General features: G+C 39.9%; 2 protein-coding genes across 2 annotated transcripts in view; one reads left to right on the top strand and one right to left on the bottom strand.

The window, feature by feature from the left end:
- Positions 1-11821, top strand: part of spock2 (SPARC (osteonectin), cwcv and kazal like domains proteoglycan 2) — a 45009-nt gene extending 33188 nt beyond the window's left edge. The window contains exons 5-11 of the mRNA XM_017723505.2: positions 294-399; positions 1498-1612; positions 3140-3259; positions 3604-3822; positions 6682-6744; positions 7949-8086; positions 9347-11821. Of these exons, the coding sequence (XP_017578994.2) occupies positions 294-399; positions 1498-1612; positions 3140-3259; positions 3604-3822; positions 6682-6744; positions 7949-8086; positions 9347-9492 (907 nt within the window). The 3' untranslated portion in view covers positions 9493-11821. The remainder of the gene's footprint in view (positions 1-293; positions 400-1497; positions 1613-3139; positions 3260-3603; positions 3823-6681; positions 6745-7948; positions 8087-9346) is intronic.
- Positions 11822-12072: 251 nt separating this feature from the next.
- Positions 12073-15850, bottom strand: tysnd1 (trypsin like peroxisomal matrix peptidase 1). Its single transcript, XM_017723517.2, has 4 exons — positions 14416-15850; positions 14189-14319; positions 13691-13876; positions 12073-13318 (listed from the first exon to the last, which is right to left on the bottom strand). The coding sequence occupies exons 1-4, from the start codon at positions 15603-15605 to the stop codon at positions 13116-13118; spliced, it is 1710 nt and encodes a 569-aa protein (XP_017579006.1). The 5' UTR covers positions 15606-15850; the 3' UTR covers positions 12073-13115.

Raw genomic sequence — 15850 nt, 5'->3', positions numbered from 1 at the left:
TCAAATGTAAGTCATTGATTGTGTGTTTTATACTATGTAATGAAATATATAATTGAATGATTAAATTTGAATTGTATAGCAAACTGCAATTAATAACTCTGGACTTAGTTGCACAGTGAAAACAAACTTTGTCAGGAATATATATACTATACAGTAATACAGTAATTTACACAGTACACAACCTGCACCGATGGGAAAGGTAGATCTCCTGCTTGTCAGACCACAGACTGGTTGAAAACAGGATTAATCACTTGGTTGTTGGGAGCTCTGCAGTAATGAGCGTGTTTTCACAGGCTGAAGCATCCAGTGTCAGGACAGCAAGAGAACAGCTGCAAGCCCTGCCCTGTGTCTGCTTCTGGACCTGTATGTGGTTCTGATGGACATAATTATGCTTCCCAGGTACATCCTAGCTTCTAAGTATATTTCATTAGATGTACATTTTGTCTCTTTTTTTTATTATTTCAAAACTTGTGTTTTGTCACAGTGTACAGTATACAAGCGTAATTGTCACAAGCTGCCGAGTTAAGAAACTCTATGATGAGTTTTGTAAATGTGTTGGTTTTGTGCTTTTCTCTTTATGTGTGCTTTCCTGTGCCCTTTACTGGAGGAAATAATGATGGCCAAATGTTTTCTAGTTTCATATGTTTTCCTACTGCGGCTCACCTATGAATCAGCATGTACAGTGACACTGAGCTTCTTTGTTATTGGCCTGCTGCTAGAGGTTATACATTTATAGTGGCCCCTGAGGTCCACAAAAGCAAAAAATAAATAGCCCAGAGGGATTCTCATCAAGGCAGAGGCCAATGATCATCCTGTTCAGGCAGAGAGAAAGAGATAGAAGGCAGAAATGGAAGGAGATTTATGTATTGTCTGCTAGATCTTTTTCTGACCTTGTTAAGAGACTGAGATCCAGAAATGAAATAAGACTTCACAGTAGCTTCTTTTGAATGGTGATGTGTCATTGGAATGAGTCATCGTCTTGCTTACAGTCACCTTTATAAATATTTGATCTGTATCTAGACTATAACTCACACCCTGCCACTCATAGGAATTACGCATTATACAGTGCCACATCACAGTGGTCAGCTGTTGCTGCAGCACAGCCTACTCTATCTGTGTGTGCATGTTTGTTTTCATACATTTTAGGACAAAAAAACCCTGACAGTGTTGGAAAACCAGAGAAAACAGGGCTAACATACAGTGGCAAGATAAACAATACGGTCATGACTTTGCAAAGTTTTTTTTTTTTTTTACAAAAGCTACTTGTTTCATTTTTTAAACTAATAGGGTTAGACTTACACATTATGAAATTTGTCCTTTCAGTTTGTCCTTTGTAGATGATGTGTTAGTTTCACTTAGAAAAACAATATAACATGTAATTTGACCAAGGATATTCAAACCTTTGCATATGACTGTAACAAAGTAGGATGTATCTATGTATGTATGCATGTTCAGACTTTGTATATTAACAAGTGTGTGTACGTGTGTTTGCCTCAGTGTAAGCTCCAGCAGCAGGCGTGTCTCTTGGGGAAGGAGCTGAGTGTGAAGTGCACTGGTCCCTGCCCATGTTCCCCAACAGCTGTGCCAAGCACAGATACAGACAGCAAACACGGTATGCAGTGGCCTCAGTCATCAATGGCCTACAGCTACTACTACTGCTGCTGCAGCTTCCTATATCACTGCTTTACTGTAACACATAAACACTTATAATTCATTCATTATTGCACCTGCAGGGATAGCTTTTTATTGCTGAGGCTGCCAGCTGACTCTGCTGCAGGTCAGATGTTTGCAGGAGCGACCTAACACAGTGCTGTTTTACTGAACTCACAGGACTTGCTTCCCTAAAGTCTAATTTACATAAATCAAGGTGTGCAGGGACTCCATATCTAGTCCAAATGCATGTGGTTTACAAATGAAATTGACCTACTTTTTGTAAAAGTAATAAATGGAAAAATGCTGGAAATGTATAGGGATATATATTAGATATACAGTGTTAGGAATGCACTGATTCAGTATACTAACTATAGTGAATTGCTATCAATACTGACCTTATTAAATGGATTGAGTATTGCCCAGCCATGACTATCTAAATTCTGCACTGATTTATTTTTCTACGTTTGTTATGTAATTGTAATGGCCAGGCACGTGCCCAGATAAGACACCAAGGGGTGCTTGAGCTCCAACCCAGCAATGCTCTTTATGTATAATAATTCTGTTTGTTATGGCCTCTGCCACTATTCAAGACCCATTTCAGTGAGGAACATTTGGTTTGCCCTGCAAATTGAATTAGTGGGTTCCTTGAACTTCAACTGGACTCTGGAATCTTCACCTGGAGATTTTGCCTTAGTCAGCTCTGATCTGTCACATATGTGTGCACACAATATTTGCCATGCCCTGAAACATGATTAGACTGTCCCCACCATGCACCCAATTTGCATCAGGCCTGAAAAATGCATTATCCTACTTTATCATTCTTATCATGTATATTTATTTGTTTTTTAGTTCTTTTGCAGATAAGAAGTGATGTGTAGTTACAACCTTAGTTTCCTTATATAATAATATAATAACTATTCCCACTTACATATAATGATAACTTTTAAAATATTGGTATTGGCAGAGAAAAATATTATTATCAGTGCAATTTATTGTTAGATACTGTCACTATAGTATCATTGTTTCAGACCAAGAAAGAAACAGGGTTACATGCAATGCGAGATATGAGATTGTAAGCAGCCCATTATCGTAAAAAACATGCATGACATATTGATGATAAAGAATACTTCTGTTTAGAGCCTCAGGGCATTTTTCTCCTCCAACATTCCCCTGGGAGCTCACAGTTCTCATGGGTTTTATCGATTTATCAGCAGTACACTGTTTATCCCCCCTATCTCTCTCTCTCTCTCTCTCTCTTTTTCTGGGACATTATTCTGCCCTTGATACACTGTGTGTGGGATGCCCATAGGCACTGCTGCTTATTTTAGGGGGCCAATCAGGGTTTTTTTTTTCACATTTTGACTCTGACTCTGCCCCTACCCAATCTGCTTTGCTCTCCACACCTGACTTCTTTCTTGTTTTTCTTCCTCTTTACATTCTGACCCCTCTCTCTCTATATCTCCTTCTTTCTCCGTGTGTCCCACAGAGAGCTGCACAGGCCAGGACCTGGCAGATTTGGGGGATCGCCTGCGGGACTGGTTCCAGCTGCTCCAGGGCAACGCCAAACAGAACAGCACGAGCAAGCCTGCAGCCAGCTCTGCATCAAGTGAGGCCCCCCAGCTCTGGGCTGTCTGCTCAGCCAGCGCTTTCATGCTGAACAATGTCACACCAATGGGATTTTGCACAGACTGCCTAAGCCCACAATTCACTGATGAAAAGCATACAACACAATTAGCATCTTATGTCAGGAACATGCTCACAAATTCAGACTGTTTGCAAAGCATTTAAATAATTCTATTTGTGCCAAACCTGGTTGCTTAGGTGCTATGAGTATTACCTTTTAATCAACATCATCTTGGTTCAGCTGTGTTACTTTGAATAAACTAATGACAAATAAGGCTGTCAGTCAAAACAGTTTAAGTTTAAATTCTTATTATTTTCTCCATTCAGTTTTGGACCGCACTCTTGTGGCAACCTGTAAGGACTCCATTGGATGGATGTTCTCAAAGCTGGACACTAACAGTGACCTGTATCTGGACCAGGCTGAGCTAGCCGCTATTAACTTGGACAAGTATGAAGTGTGCATCCGGCCTTTCTTCAACTCCTGTGATTCCTATCGTGATGGCAAGGTGTCCACAGCTGAGTGGTGCCTCTGCTTCTGGAGAGAAAGTAAGTTTTACTTCCAGTTTACAGCACATAAACTGAAGTTTAAGGGGTTATATTCAGTAATGTTTAACTAGATTTGTATAGCCTACTGTTCAGTAAGTTATAAGCTACATTTACAAAATTAATTTTGCTTTGAGTTTCTGTGGAACTTTTTGCATAGAATTTTAACTGAGCCAGTAAGTGCCAGGTTGCCTGCACAGCTCTTGGCCCAGCTAGTGAGGGGCATGGCCCACACTGTGTTCAGCTCAACTCTGTGAGGGCGACAGAAGGGGGACACATGGCAGGGAAGCAGCGCCAGGACTGCTTACTGCTCTCATGGAGATACAACCCACTGTCTTTTAAGGTTGAGCAACTAATTATATTTGAGGAACACATCTGAATTCCAGCAAATGTTTTGAAAACTCAAATACATTAGTGTACTTTAAAACCTTACAATGAATTTTTAAATATAGTATGTTCAAAGCAACCACAGGATATGCTCTTGAGACTTCTCTTTTACATATCAGCATTACGCAGAAAAATACATAATTGACATGCGTCAGTAAATTCATTCGTTTTTACATCATTTTAAAGCTCAAATCCATTTTCTAAGACACATAATGATTTATGAGCCAGTAAAAGTAGTTTTAAAACCATTTAGTAGCTTATTTTGAACAAAAAGAGAACAAATACAAGATATCTAATTTTTAGTCTTATCAACTGCATTGGTTTTTGCAAATACACCTTCTAAAATTGATGTCTGCATCTTAAAAAGTTGGGTCAGATGCAAGTTAAGACTATAAAGGCTCAAAATGTTCAAAAGTCATCTTGAGTATAACATGCTTGGGCATAAAAGAAGTTTTAAGAAGATTTTTAAATCTTTAAGAAGATTTTAGATATTTTTCCCTCTACTGTATGTAATATCATCAGATGATTCAGGAACTTTTAAGAAATCACTGTGCTAAAAGGGCAAAGCTGAAAACCACAGCTGAATGCAGATGACCTTCGACACCGCAGGCACCACTACATAAAAAAAACAGCAGTGTTGATATCACCACATGGGCTTAGGACTGCCCGTGACCTGGGTAACTTGTACATCTATGAAGGCATCATTAGCACTGAAAGATATATACTCACTTTGGAACAACATGCTGCCTTCTAGGTGGCGTCTTTTTCAAGGATGTCCATGTTTATTTCTGCATGACAATGGCAGAGCACATTCTGCAGTGTGCCGCATTATGACGTGCAAAATACAATAGGGAAAGCTCCTGGTTGCATAGCTGAAGACTTGGCAAATAGTTCAGCTTTCAAATCTGAATCTCAGTTTTCAGTCTCCAAATTATTAATACGTGTTGATAAAAGAAAAGGTGACATAACACAGTGATAAACACGCTCCTGTCTCAGTGAACAGTAAAGATGAAGTACTGAGAGCAACAATCCGTCTATCTGCAAAGAGTCGTAAAGTTTCACTGGGTTTATCTCTTACATTGACAGAACTCATTCAGTCTGCACTGGATTAGGCTTAATTGGTTTTCTAAATATAATCAAACACTGAGAGAGGAATTCAAGCATATGAGGGATGTTTGGATTACAGTAATCCAAAGCTTTCATCTCCTTCAAACACACTCTGGCTAGAGAGCGAGGGATGAGGGGAGAGAGAGAGACACGCTCAGCGTTGACCTTGCCTGGTTTGTGGTGCACTGGGAGAGCGATTTAATTTCTTTAAGCAGAGGAAAAAGAGCCATCCGTCCATTTCTACTGCCCATGTGTTGTGTTTCTGAGGGAATCTGTACACACTGAAGATTAGAGAGGCGTGTGTGACAGAGGATTTGTAAGTGTAAAGCGTGTGGGTGGCGATTTGTTCAGTGTTTTATTTTGTATGTATTAAAGTTTGTGAGTAATGCATTTTATATATTTTTAACACTACCTGGGTCATATGCCTTTGGTGTATAAGTTTGTATAGTCTGCAGTAAATGAGCAGCACTTTTAATAAGTTTCTTTTCCTCTGTGTGTCTGTGTGGGCACGCCTGTGCCATGGAGCAGGCATATGTTCCACCCTGCAACACAAGAACGGCACAGAGCAAAATCTCAGCATCACACTCACACATTTATATACACACACACACATGCGCACACACACACAAAATAGACCAGCTTTGCTCTTGTTTTATGTGATTCTGGCCAAGCACTCTCATCTCTCCCGGGGAGGACGCAGTTGCTTTTGGCCTGTCACACTTTGTCTTTCCCTAGTATTCTCTCCGGCGGAGGAGAAGTGGCCATCACAGGGCAAAAACAACATCACTGCTGGTTGTTGACAGCCTGCTCAGCCTGGAATATTTTGGGATTCAAACCTGTCTGCAAGCCACGCAGAAATTCGTCGCATGTTTAAGACCTATCCTGCATAGTCTTTCATGTACTCTAAATATTTGGCTTTTAATGCTGGGTGGGCTATCTAAGAATTTTATTTTTTATATTTATATATTTAAAATAACTGATTTATCATTGTGGGGTGATTTTGAAGAATTTTTTTAAGTGGAACTGCACAAAATACTTTTCACAAAATATGACTTTTTTTGTTATTTGACATTTAATGCATTTGTTCTAATACACAATTTTTACTACACATTTGTAAAATAAAGCATAAGATACAGTATGTGACCATATCACCATATATTTTGTGTTTTAACATTTTATGCATTTCCATTAATAGAATATCATGACCTATCAATTCCTTTGTGTTGGAGCATGACCTGATAGGGCGGCAGCCGTGGGAGTTGCATGGCATAATGCTGGTTTGATCAGGGGCTGCTGGAGGAGCTGAGTGTTTGGCTGGAGGAGATTAGTGCTGCTTCCTTCTAATGCTCTGATTGTTTTGCTCCTCAGAGCCTCCCTGCCTGGCTGAGCTAGAGAGGATCCAAATGCAGGAGGGAGCCAAGAAGAAGCTGAGTATGTATGAATGCTTGAGCTGTGTGTGGAGGGGGTGCAGTCCCTTGAGAGCAGGAACCAGGTGGAGGGAGGGCAGTGAGCACAAGTTAAAATGTACAGCAGAGAATCAAAACCAAGCAATGATTCAAACACAACGAGTACTAAAGAGAGTAGGGGTAGGAAAAAAACATTATCATGAAACATTGTGATACATTGACTTGAAGGGTGAAAATGTAATGTGTTGTAATCAGTTCTAATTAATAATAATCAAGAATTTGTGCATTTTGTTTTGTCAAAAGTTGAAACTCCAAAAAAGAGGCTTAGCATATTGTTTTAATTGTGTTTTCTATTACTGTGAAAACAGTTCCTCCAGTCACATTTGTATATTTATTGCATTTTTATAAATTTAAATTGCATATCCAGAAATAATCAAAACATTGTGAGCTCAGAGACTTACACTCATACTAAAGAGTAAAATAGTACAATAAACACAAAGAAAATTAACAACAAAAAATAAGAGAGTCAGCCAGAGATATAAACAGAAGCAAAGGGTTTCATGGAGACAAAGAGGTAAAAGTCAGGTGAAAGATGCACTGATCAAACATCAGAGGTGGTGCTGGAGGAGTTTCATTAAGCAGATGACAAGCACGAGGCTGGGATTAGCTGCTAATCAGGCGTGAGGATTAGAGTAGAGCGGAGCTGGCTGGTGGCCGTGGGCATCGCTGTATGTTTGGCTCCACTGCCTGCAGGACTCTCCAAGGACATGCTGCAGATGCAGCGGCCAACCAGAGCCAGCCAAACGTGCACATGCCCCCTGATGCCTTGCCACTAGCTGCCGTAATCGCCATAGCACAGCACCGTTGCTTTTGAAACACAAATGATTCATCGGCATGACCTTCAAAACCACCTCTGAATGCTTGGTGACATTGCTTTGATGACAGTTTTTTTCTTATTTATTCATATATGCAGTGAGAATAGTACTTTATCACTGTATGCAGAGTCATTACATATAGTAATGAGATCCAAAGCCCTTTTCAAGGTTGTTCTTCACAGGCTGAAATGAAGGCTGTCATTTGGCTCCGCTACATGACTTATTGCGTTCAGTATGCGGTCCGCTTAGCAATCTCACCCTTGGTGCAACGCTCATTTTATATTTCTGATTCATGTAGGACATGAAATGTAAAACATGCATGTGAACTGAAAGCGTGTGCGTTTGTGATGGTAGGTGCATACATTCCCAGCTGTGATGAGGACGGCTATTACAGGAAGCTGCAGTGTGACCAAAGTAGGGGGGAGTGCTGGTGTGTAGACCAGCATGGAGGAGAGCTAATGGGCTCCAGAATCCATGGCAACCCTGACTGCGGTAAGTGTACAGACACACAAACACACATCTGCGCACACACACAGATAGACAGACGCACACACGCTTGGGAAGGACAAGGCCCCTTTTGTCACGAGGGCTTAGATCCACAAAAACATCAGTCACCCCTCTGACAGAGGACCAAGTGTTACATTCATTAGGCCAGGTTCATTTCCATTCCAAAAGAGCAGTTGTCTTGCTGAAATAAAGGTCTGCAAGATTAATTACTATTGGCTGCGCCGGACCTGCAGGTGATAAGAACAAATCCCCTGACTGGACTTAAAATAGCCATTAAAAAGACCAATGTCAAAGCCAAAGTACTTGTTTGTTGTACCCAAGCATGCATTTGAAGTAGCATTTAGCTTTAATTATGAGTAAATTGCTTGTTTTCCCTCCATGGAAGGTACATATCTATAGCGTAGTGTTTTGAGCTACTTTCTGACTCTCAACATGTTTCCCTTCAAATGCCTAAGACGCAAAGCTTTATCGTCCCAGAGGAAACTGTACTGCTCAAATGTTGAGCTTCACTGGCACAGTGATTTCCTGATATTCCTAAAGAGAAAGAAAGATACTTCTGATACAGATAAAAGTATAGTTATTCGCAGCATCAATACTGAGATGGTTGCAAGTCTTGGGTGAGAAATAGTTTAGCTCATATTGAGATTGCTGTCATACGTCAGTTGCAGGTATACATCAGCACTATTATTCTGGTTACTCTGCACACAATTTGTGGTTTCATTCAGATCTAAAAATCAAGAGAAGACACATGCGAGATTAGTGGGGCCTTTTACTCAAGAGAAATATCCTAGCAGTAGGAGACTTCAGCAAAAGGCTTATTTGTCTTTCTGTCTGATCTCACTATTGTCTAGAATGAACTCTAGAGACATTAAGGAGATCTCTATTTATTTTTCTTTCACATGGGGTTTGCCATAATCCTTGTAATCTAATTCACAATTAGCGGTTGCATTGCTGTAAATCACTCATTTTTGTATTCATTCCATAGCATCAGATTTTTCTTTTTTTGCTTGTAAGCCAAAGCAACACAGCTTATTTGTTGTTTATCATTTAACCCAACTAATCAGATTTTTCATTTAGCCTTTATCAAAAGGAAAATGGAAAGGAAAAGTTTTTTAGTTGCTTTCCTGTCATTATATATAAAAATGAACCCATGCTTGTATGGGATGTTAATTGCAGCCAACTCTTTTCAAGAAATTCTCTGAAAGTTTTTAGTCTGGTCATTCTCTCCTTTCTGTCTGTTTCCAGATGAGCTGGCTGGCTACTCAGGTGATTTCGGCAGCGCGGTGGGCTGGGAGGACGAGGAGGAGAAAGAAACAGAAGACAATGGCGAGGAGGCCGAAGAAGAAGAGGGAGAGGTCGGGGAAGTGGATGACGGTGGCTACATCTGGTAGACCAAAACAAAATGTCTACCTGGTCAAACATAGCTTTCCTCTGACCGCCGGTTCAGAGACAGCTCCATCTCTTGCTGACACAAAATGGTGGAACCTGGAGGGTTGGACATCTTTATACTGCACTCCAAACAGCATTGACTTGGGGGGAGGGGTGGCTGGGTAGTGATAGCTGTAGTGACATTATGGGTTTGGGAATCCAATAATGGTCCTATAAATACTTGGGAAACATCTTTTTTTCTTTGTCATATGTGCAAGAATACTCCTGGTAATATGTCTATAGCATCAGCAATCACAAGCTCAAATCTAGAAGCTTGATAAATGGACAGATTTTTGGTTTTTAGATAAACTGGAGCTTTGCCCATGCTGTACAGTGTGCTTCACCTCATCTGTGATGTTGGACATGTTCTGCAAGAAGCATAATAAATAAATACACACATTTACCACTAAATATTTGGAAATGGTACATTTTAGCCTCGAGTTTTCCGGTAGCCAACAGATTCATGTGTTAAAACTGCAAGTGAAATGAGGTGGGCTATTACAAGTCTAATGCATTACGTCTGATTCTTGGTATTTTCCATTTGTCACCAGTGTGTTCCATTAAGACCAATATTAGGTGGGTCTGGTCGCTTCAAACCATCTGTATGATAATATTTTGGCCTTTGAAGTGCACATCAATTACAGGCTTAATTGTCCCCATGTAGCTATGCTGGTTAGAGCACAGTAGATATAGAGTTCACTACAATGACAGCCAAAAGCTAGTGCCAAAAGTACCCTGGAAGCTGCAACCACATTTCTGCCATCCTGGTAACCAACACATTGTCTGGCCACCGACAGCCTCATCAATTCATAGGGCAGCACAAGAATTTTTCTCTTATTTGTAAGTGGTCATTTTTATGTTGTTCAGCTTGCATTTAATTAGCAATTTTGGAAACTTCATAATGTGTTTTGTTAGTCACTGCAGATTTAAGGCCATTCTGTGAGTAGAGTTAAATGGACACTATTGCCTTATTTTCTCCCTAATACATTTCTATCATAACACAGTTATTCAAAAGAACCATTTTCTCAAGACTTTCTGGTGTACTTTAACAACTATAAATCCTACTGAAACTGGATATGCTAAACCATTACATTTTATATCATATAAACATGTCCTTGTTCTCTTCTATGAAATGGAGTCATCAATCTTTTAAAACACGTTTTCCAGTCTCAGATTTCTGCCATAATGGAATCTGCTTAAACAAAAAAGTTTAAGCTGAAATGATTTACCTCTGAGGCAACCGCATGTCACTATGAATACATGTATGAATGGCAGTGTGGAGAATAAGATTTACAACTTGACAATACACCCCCCACCCCCCACCCGCAGACAGCTGGAGGCATCAGTCTGTCTTCATATCTGTCTGCTAATCAGATCCTCTCATCATTCATGGTGAAATATGATTCTATGTGATGTTACTAGGTGTAAATATTTTTGCTGCAAGGGTTTAAAATCTTGGTTTACAGTGGAAAATGATATTCATATACCATACACTTGCAGTAAGACATTTTCTGTTTCTGAGATAAAATGTCTTTATAGATTTTCACGATGACTGGTGTTAGCTCATTTAGCAGGAAATCATCATGCCCGAGTGATTTCATGCATACAAAAATACCTGAGCCATTTGCAATAAACATGGTGCACTTATGCTTACCCACTGAAACAATAATGCCATACTCAGACATGCCTCGTGAAAACACAGCTCTGAAGAATGCTTTTCTTAGTCTCTGCTCACCATGAAGGACATTAGCGTTGCATGCATTACTTCATATGCAGAGCTCAAATGAATATGAATTATAGATTTTCTCTGCTATGGTAATACATTTAGATGGACCTAGACTGGAAGCTCTAAGTAGGACTGTGAGTATGTATCTCATTCGTTGCCATTTTATCTCAGAAATAAACACATTCAGCAGATAAACAGCAGATACCTGTATATGACAATGACATTTTCAGTAAGAACAAGTGATTAGGTATTAGTTTCCGTTAAACAAAAACTTCATTTTTATCCATATCACTGTAGCCTGACTGTGAGGATATAAATGTTTTTATGATGTCTTACTCAACAGTGTATAGGGGTGTGCCACCTGCACATGCTTTTCAATGTGGATTAGTCAGCATATGATTCCATTGACTATAAACACCATCATTGTAAATACTTGGATTATACAGATAACGTGTATTTGCCCTGGCAGTTGCATTATATTTGCATTTAGTTGCATGTTTTTTGTCCAAATGTCTTTTTTTGCCTCAGTATGATTATGATTAAAGGCATTGGGCCCAAGTACTGTATTCTCTCAGACTCTGAATCATTCACTGTGTGTTAGCTTGAATCTAGTTGATGCTGAATGGTATAGAGGAAACACAAGTTGGCCATAACGCTCCCTAACTAATGGCTGCTAGACAGATGTCAGAACTGGCAATGAACAATACTTATTGAGAAAAATTGTGAGAGGAAAACATTTTTTTTTCCTGTTTTTTTTTTTCTTTCTGAAATTAGGTACTTGAAGGAGAAAAAAAGAATCAAGAAGAAAATGAGAAAATTTGGGGGAAAAATAAATACATTTAATGAGGCATTGTTACAATGTGAAGACACATGCAACAGTGAAGATGTGCATGGAGAAATGTGACGCTTTACAGACTTTATTTTGATTTCCTGGTCAAGACTATGAAAGGTCTAGTTAGCTAGATACATACCTTCTCTGGAATTAATGGACCAGTAAAAATGTGTCATGCACAACAGCAATAATCAGTGCTTTGTCTTCAATCAGAGAGGAATGCCGAAGGCAGCACAGCAGCATGTCTTTTCAATCTGGCTTTTTTTCTAATATGGTTTTCCCCATATTCACTAACTTTCATTCAAATGGCCACACTATCTCCTAAGGCAGAAGTAATATATGAGAATGCTGTGCATGAATAAGCACATCTCTTAGGCACTTGCACTTTAAACTCTCCAATGTTCTGCACCTATTTCATGGCTGATTTGATATCAACCAAGTGAAGCACTATGTTACAAGGAGAAACAAATGTATTTTAGAGGCTTTTCATATAGTTTGTCATACATTTGCAACTTAATTCACTGCATCACAGCTGTAACTCACTTATTACTGCCTAACTGCTAGTCTCATGGTTGACTTTTAACAATTCCTGGTTACAAAGAAATTCAGTCTTCGGTTATAAAGGAAAAGTCCATTTTATATCACTATGTTCATTTATATCCCCTTTTCAATACTGAAACAGTACACTTAATTTGGGAATGTAATATGTTATAACTGCTTGATACAATCTACACTGATTTTTCCTTTATCAAAATAGAATTATTAGGAATTAGTCTCTCTAATCTTTCATTATCACTTCCAGTACCTATGGACAACAGTCAAAATGTCCTCAAAATATCTTTTATTTACTTAAAGCTATACAGAGTAAGTCAGACATCAACAGACTTTTCTACTTTTACAGTAGACTGAACCGTCAGCACTCAAAGGTAGAGTAATCTGTCTATGAATGCTGTGGTGGGAATGTAATAATAGGCAAATAGTTGGTAAGGTGAACATTTGCACTTTCTATATGAATAAAAAGGAAATATTCATAGCTTACTCTGTGGAATCTGAAGTCTCCACACTCTCCTAACCTCATCCTCTACACTATCCAAAACCTGAAACACAGAAGCATCTCCTGTCTGGTCAAAGCGGCCCAGTAGTGGCTCCAAAACAGAAAGAGGGATGCTGAAGTTTAAGTGAGGATACGTAGTCTTTGCTGCAAAGTCTCTTGTATTGCTGGACATGATACCTGGACAAAAGCAAACAAAAGAGATATGACTGCATACAGGCAGACAAACAGACAGAGAGACAAAAAAAGTAAAAATAAATAATTGACCTGTTTAAATCTTATGGGCAAAGTCAAAAACTGAATGCTTGACCTTTTTTCCAAATTGGATACTGGTTAAATGATGCCACCTACTGAGTAAAGTCAGACAATACTTCACATTTAAAGCCATATGCCTGGCAGACATGTTTACAGTTAAAATCCTGGCATGGATTTAAACTTAACATAATACACTCAATAATATGCTGAACATGCTAATCACCTTAGAGTGTTTTACAGTCATTCATTTATGCTGCATGGATTGATCAGACAATAATTTGAAACGTTGTAAGTTACCCATCAACTCCCCAGTGCTGGCACGGATAACAGCACCACCACTGGCTCCACACTGCACTGCACATGTGGTTTGAAGCATCACTGGCTTGTTTTTCTGGGTGATGACTCTGGAAAGGATCCCTGAGGTCACTGAGGGGCCACAGGTTTTACCCAATGCACCATAACCCAACACAACCACATCTTCACCTATAAACACCAGAAATAAGAACATATTTTATGCTTAACAGCACTGCACAATGTAATGTTACTTTGGTAGATGCTGATTAAACAGAATATTGTTATGAATTAAATAACAGATGTAAAGCACAGACTGTTGTTAAATCAAATACAACAGTGGTGTTACAGATACAAAGGTTTTACAAATTTGGGCTTCAAGTACAAGCTGGTGCAGGATTGCAAACCAAAGAAATAGCCTATAAAAATGATCATTTCAAAATCAAGAATGCACACTTCGTATCGGTTTGCCTGCAATGGTTTACATACATTTTACAAGCTTACCCAGGTGATAACTTGTAGCTAATTGTGGCACCACAACATCTGAATAGGGCTCCTGAAGCTCCACCACAGCTACATCATATGGAGAAGATGTCTTTGAAGAGTAGAGTACCCGACCAGTCACTGTGAGAAACCTGAGGAAAGACAATCATATTATACTGTGAAGATATGCTTAAAATTGTATTTTTCATGTCCAAAGTTGTTCCAATAGACAGGATGCATGAGATTACCTTTCCCTGGCATTGACTCTGACTTGTAGCAATGTTTTCCCATTGACCACATGTCTGCAGGTTAAAACTATATTTGGATTTAGGAGTATTCCAGATCCCCACAGCTGGCCACTTTCAACCACAGCCACCATGGGGTACTTTTCAGTGGCTGGCTTTTGGTTTGCATTGGATGAGACTTGAGGAATATCCATGAATGCTGAGATTTCTCTCAGTGACTGATGAGAAGTTACAGCCTGTAGTATGTTTCTCAAAATTAAGTGGAAAGAACACACTAATGACAGGCCAATCCATTCATTCGACTTCCAACACAGCGGTGAAGTGATAAGACCCACAAGATGTTGCACGTCTCCATTAATGACAAATAGGCCTCCGCCTTCAGTGCCAGGCAGACAGCGGGCATCAGTCAAGATCAGTGCATTCTCCTCCCCTGCCAAATTACTCACGATGCCTTTGCTAAGGGTACTCATGAAGAGATCTGGACAGAATGAACCAAATGGAGAGCCACAGGCAAGGACAGAATGGCCCTTTATAAGGGATGTGCTCTTTACCCAAAGTAGCGTACCACTGGGGGTACCTGTGGCCAGGCCAGGCATTCTGAGGACTGCAAACCAACTTAAAAAATTGGAGTCGAAGAGAATTTCAGCGTCCTCGTCACCACTATAGAAGTTCCACTTTTCTGCTTCAGTGAATATTGACTGAAAAGTCTTCTGAAACTCCATGCAGTTCACCATCATTAGAAGCTCAGCGTTTTGGGGTGGCCTTTGGTGTCCATTCTTTATGCTCAGCTTGCCTGTGCATTCGTCTGCTGTCATATCTGCATGATATATGGAAACTTGCATGTTGTTACTAAAGTTATTAGCATGCAGTGCTGTTAGGTTTGGGCTTATGCAGTCTTTGTCGATTAAGAAAGGAGAAAACAGCAGACCGCTGCACACCACAATTCCAGACTGCTCGCTCAAAATGACTCCGCTACAGCTCAGCGGATTCCGCAGCCTCGGCCTGCAGCTGCTCTCTGAAACAGTGACCACACAGCAAGTCCGCTCCACTGACATTTCCCTTTCGCTTATAAACACCGCGCTCTCCACGGGAATACGAGACAGTACCGATTCTGAGGTCTGTTCTGCCTCTATTGTAATTTGTAAGTCTGTTGTGTTGGTCTCGTTAGAGCAGTTCTGACTCAGTACTAGCATAGTGAGATGAACTTTAACCCCAGTGACAGTGACATGCTAGTGCAGCTATTAGTCTGAAATGACTGAAAACCGCCCACCATTAGCTATGAACCTAGAAAGACCCGCGGAGAACGGTAAAAAGCAGTAAAAGACTCAGCAGGCGACATTCAGCATATTCGGTTTAGAGGCTTTAGAACAGACTCAGACTGATCCGCGTTTTAGGGCAGAGAGGAGACTCTTCAGGCGTTGTTGTCACTGGTTTAGAA

Source organism: Pygocentrus nattereri, chromosome 5 (assembly GCF_015220715.1).
Source record: "Pygocentrus nattereri isolate fPygNat1 chromosome 5, fPygNat1.pri, whole genome shotgun sequence".
Classification (NCBI taxonomy): domain Eukaryota; kingdom Metazoa; phylum Chordata; class Actinopteri; order Characiformes; family Serrasalmidae; genus Pygocentrus; species Pygocentrus nattereri.
The sequence above is the reverse complement of the archived record's forward strand: the minus strand, read 5'-3'. Positions and strand labels throughout refer to the sequence as shown.

What these genes read in the sequence shown, in the direction of transcription:
- tysnd1 (XM_017723517.2), bottom strand. Translation starts at nt 15,605, where the DNA reads ATGCTAGTACTGAGTCAGAACTGCTCTAACGAGACCAACACAACAGAC. An exon ending in AGAGTCAATGCCAGGGAAAG is followed by an intron (nt 14,320 to 14,415) that starts GTAATCTCATGC and finishes GTCTTTCCTCAG; the next exon opens with GTTTCTCACAGTGACTGGTC. An exon ending in CAGCACTGGGGAGTTGATGG is followed by an intron (nt 13,319 to 13,690) that starts GTAACTTACAAC and finishes GCTTTTGTCCAG; the next exon opens with GTATCATGTCCAGCAATACA.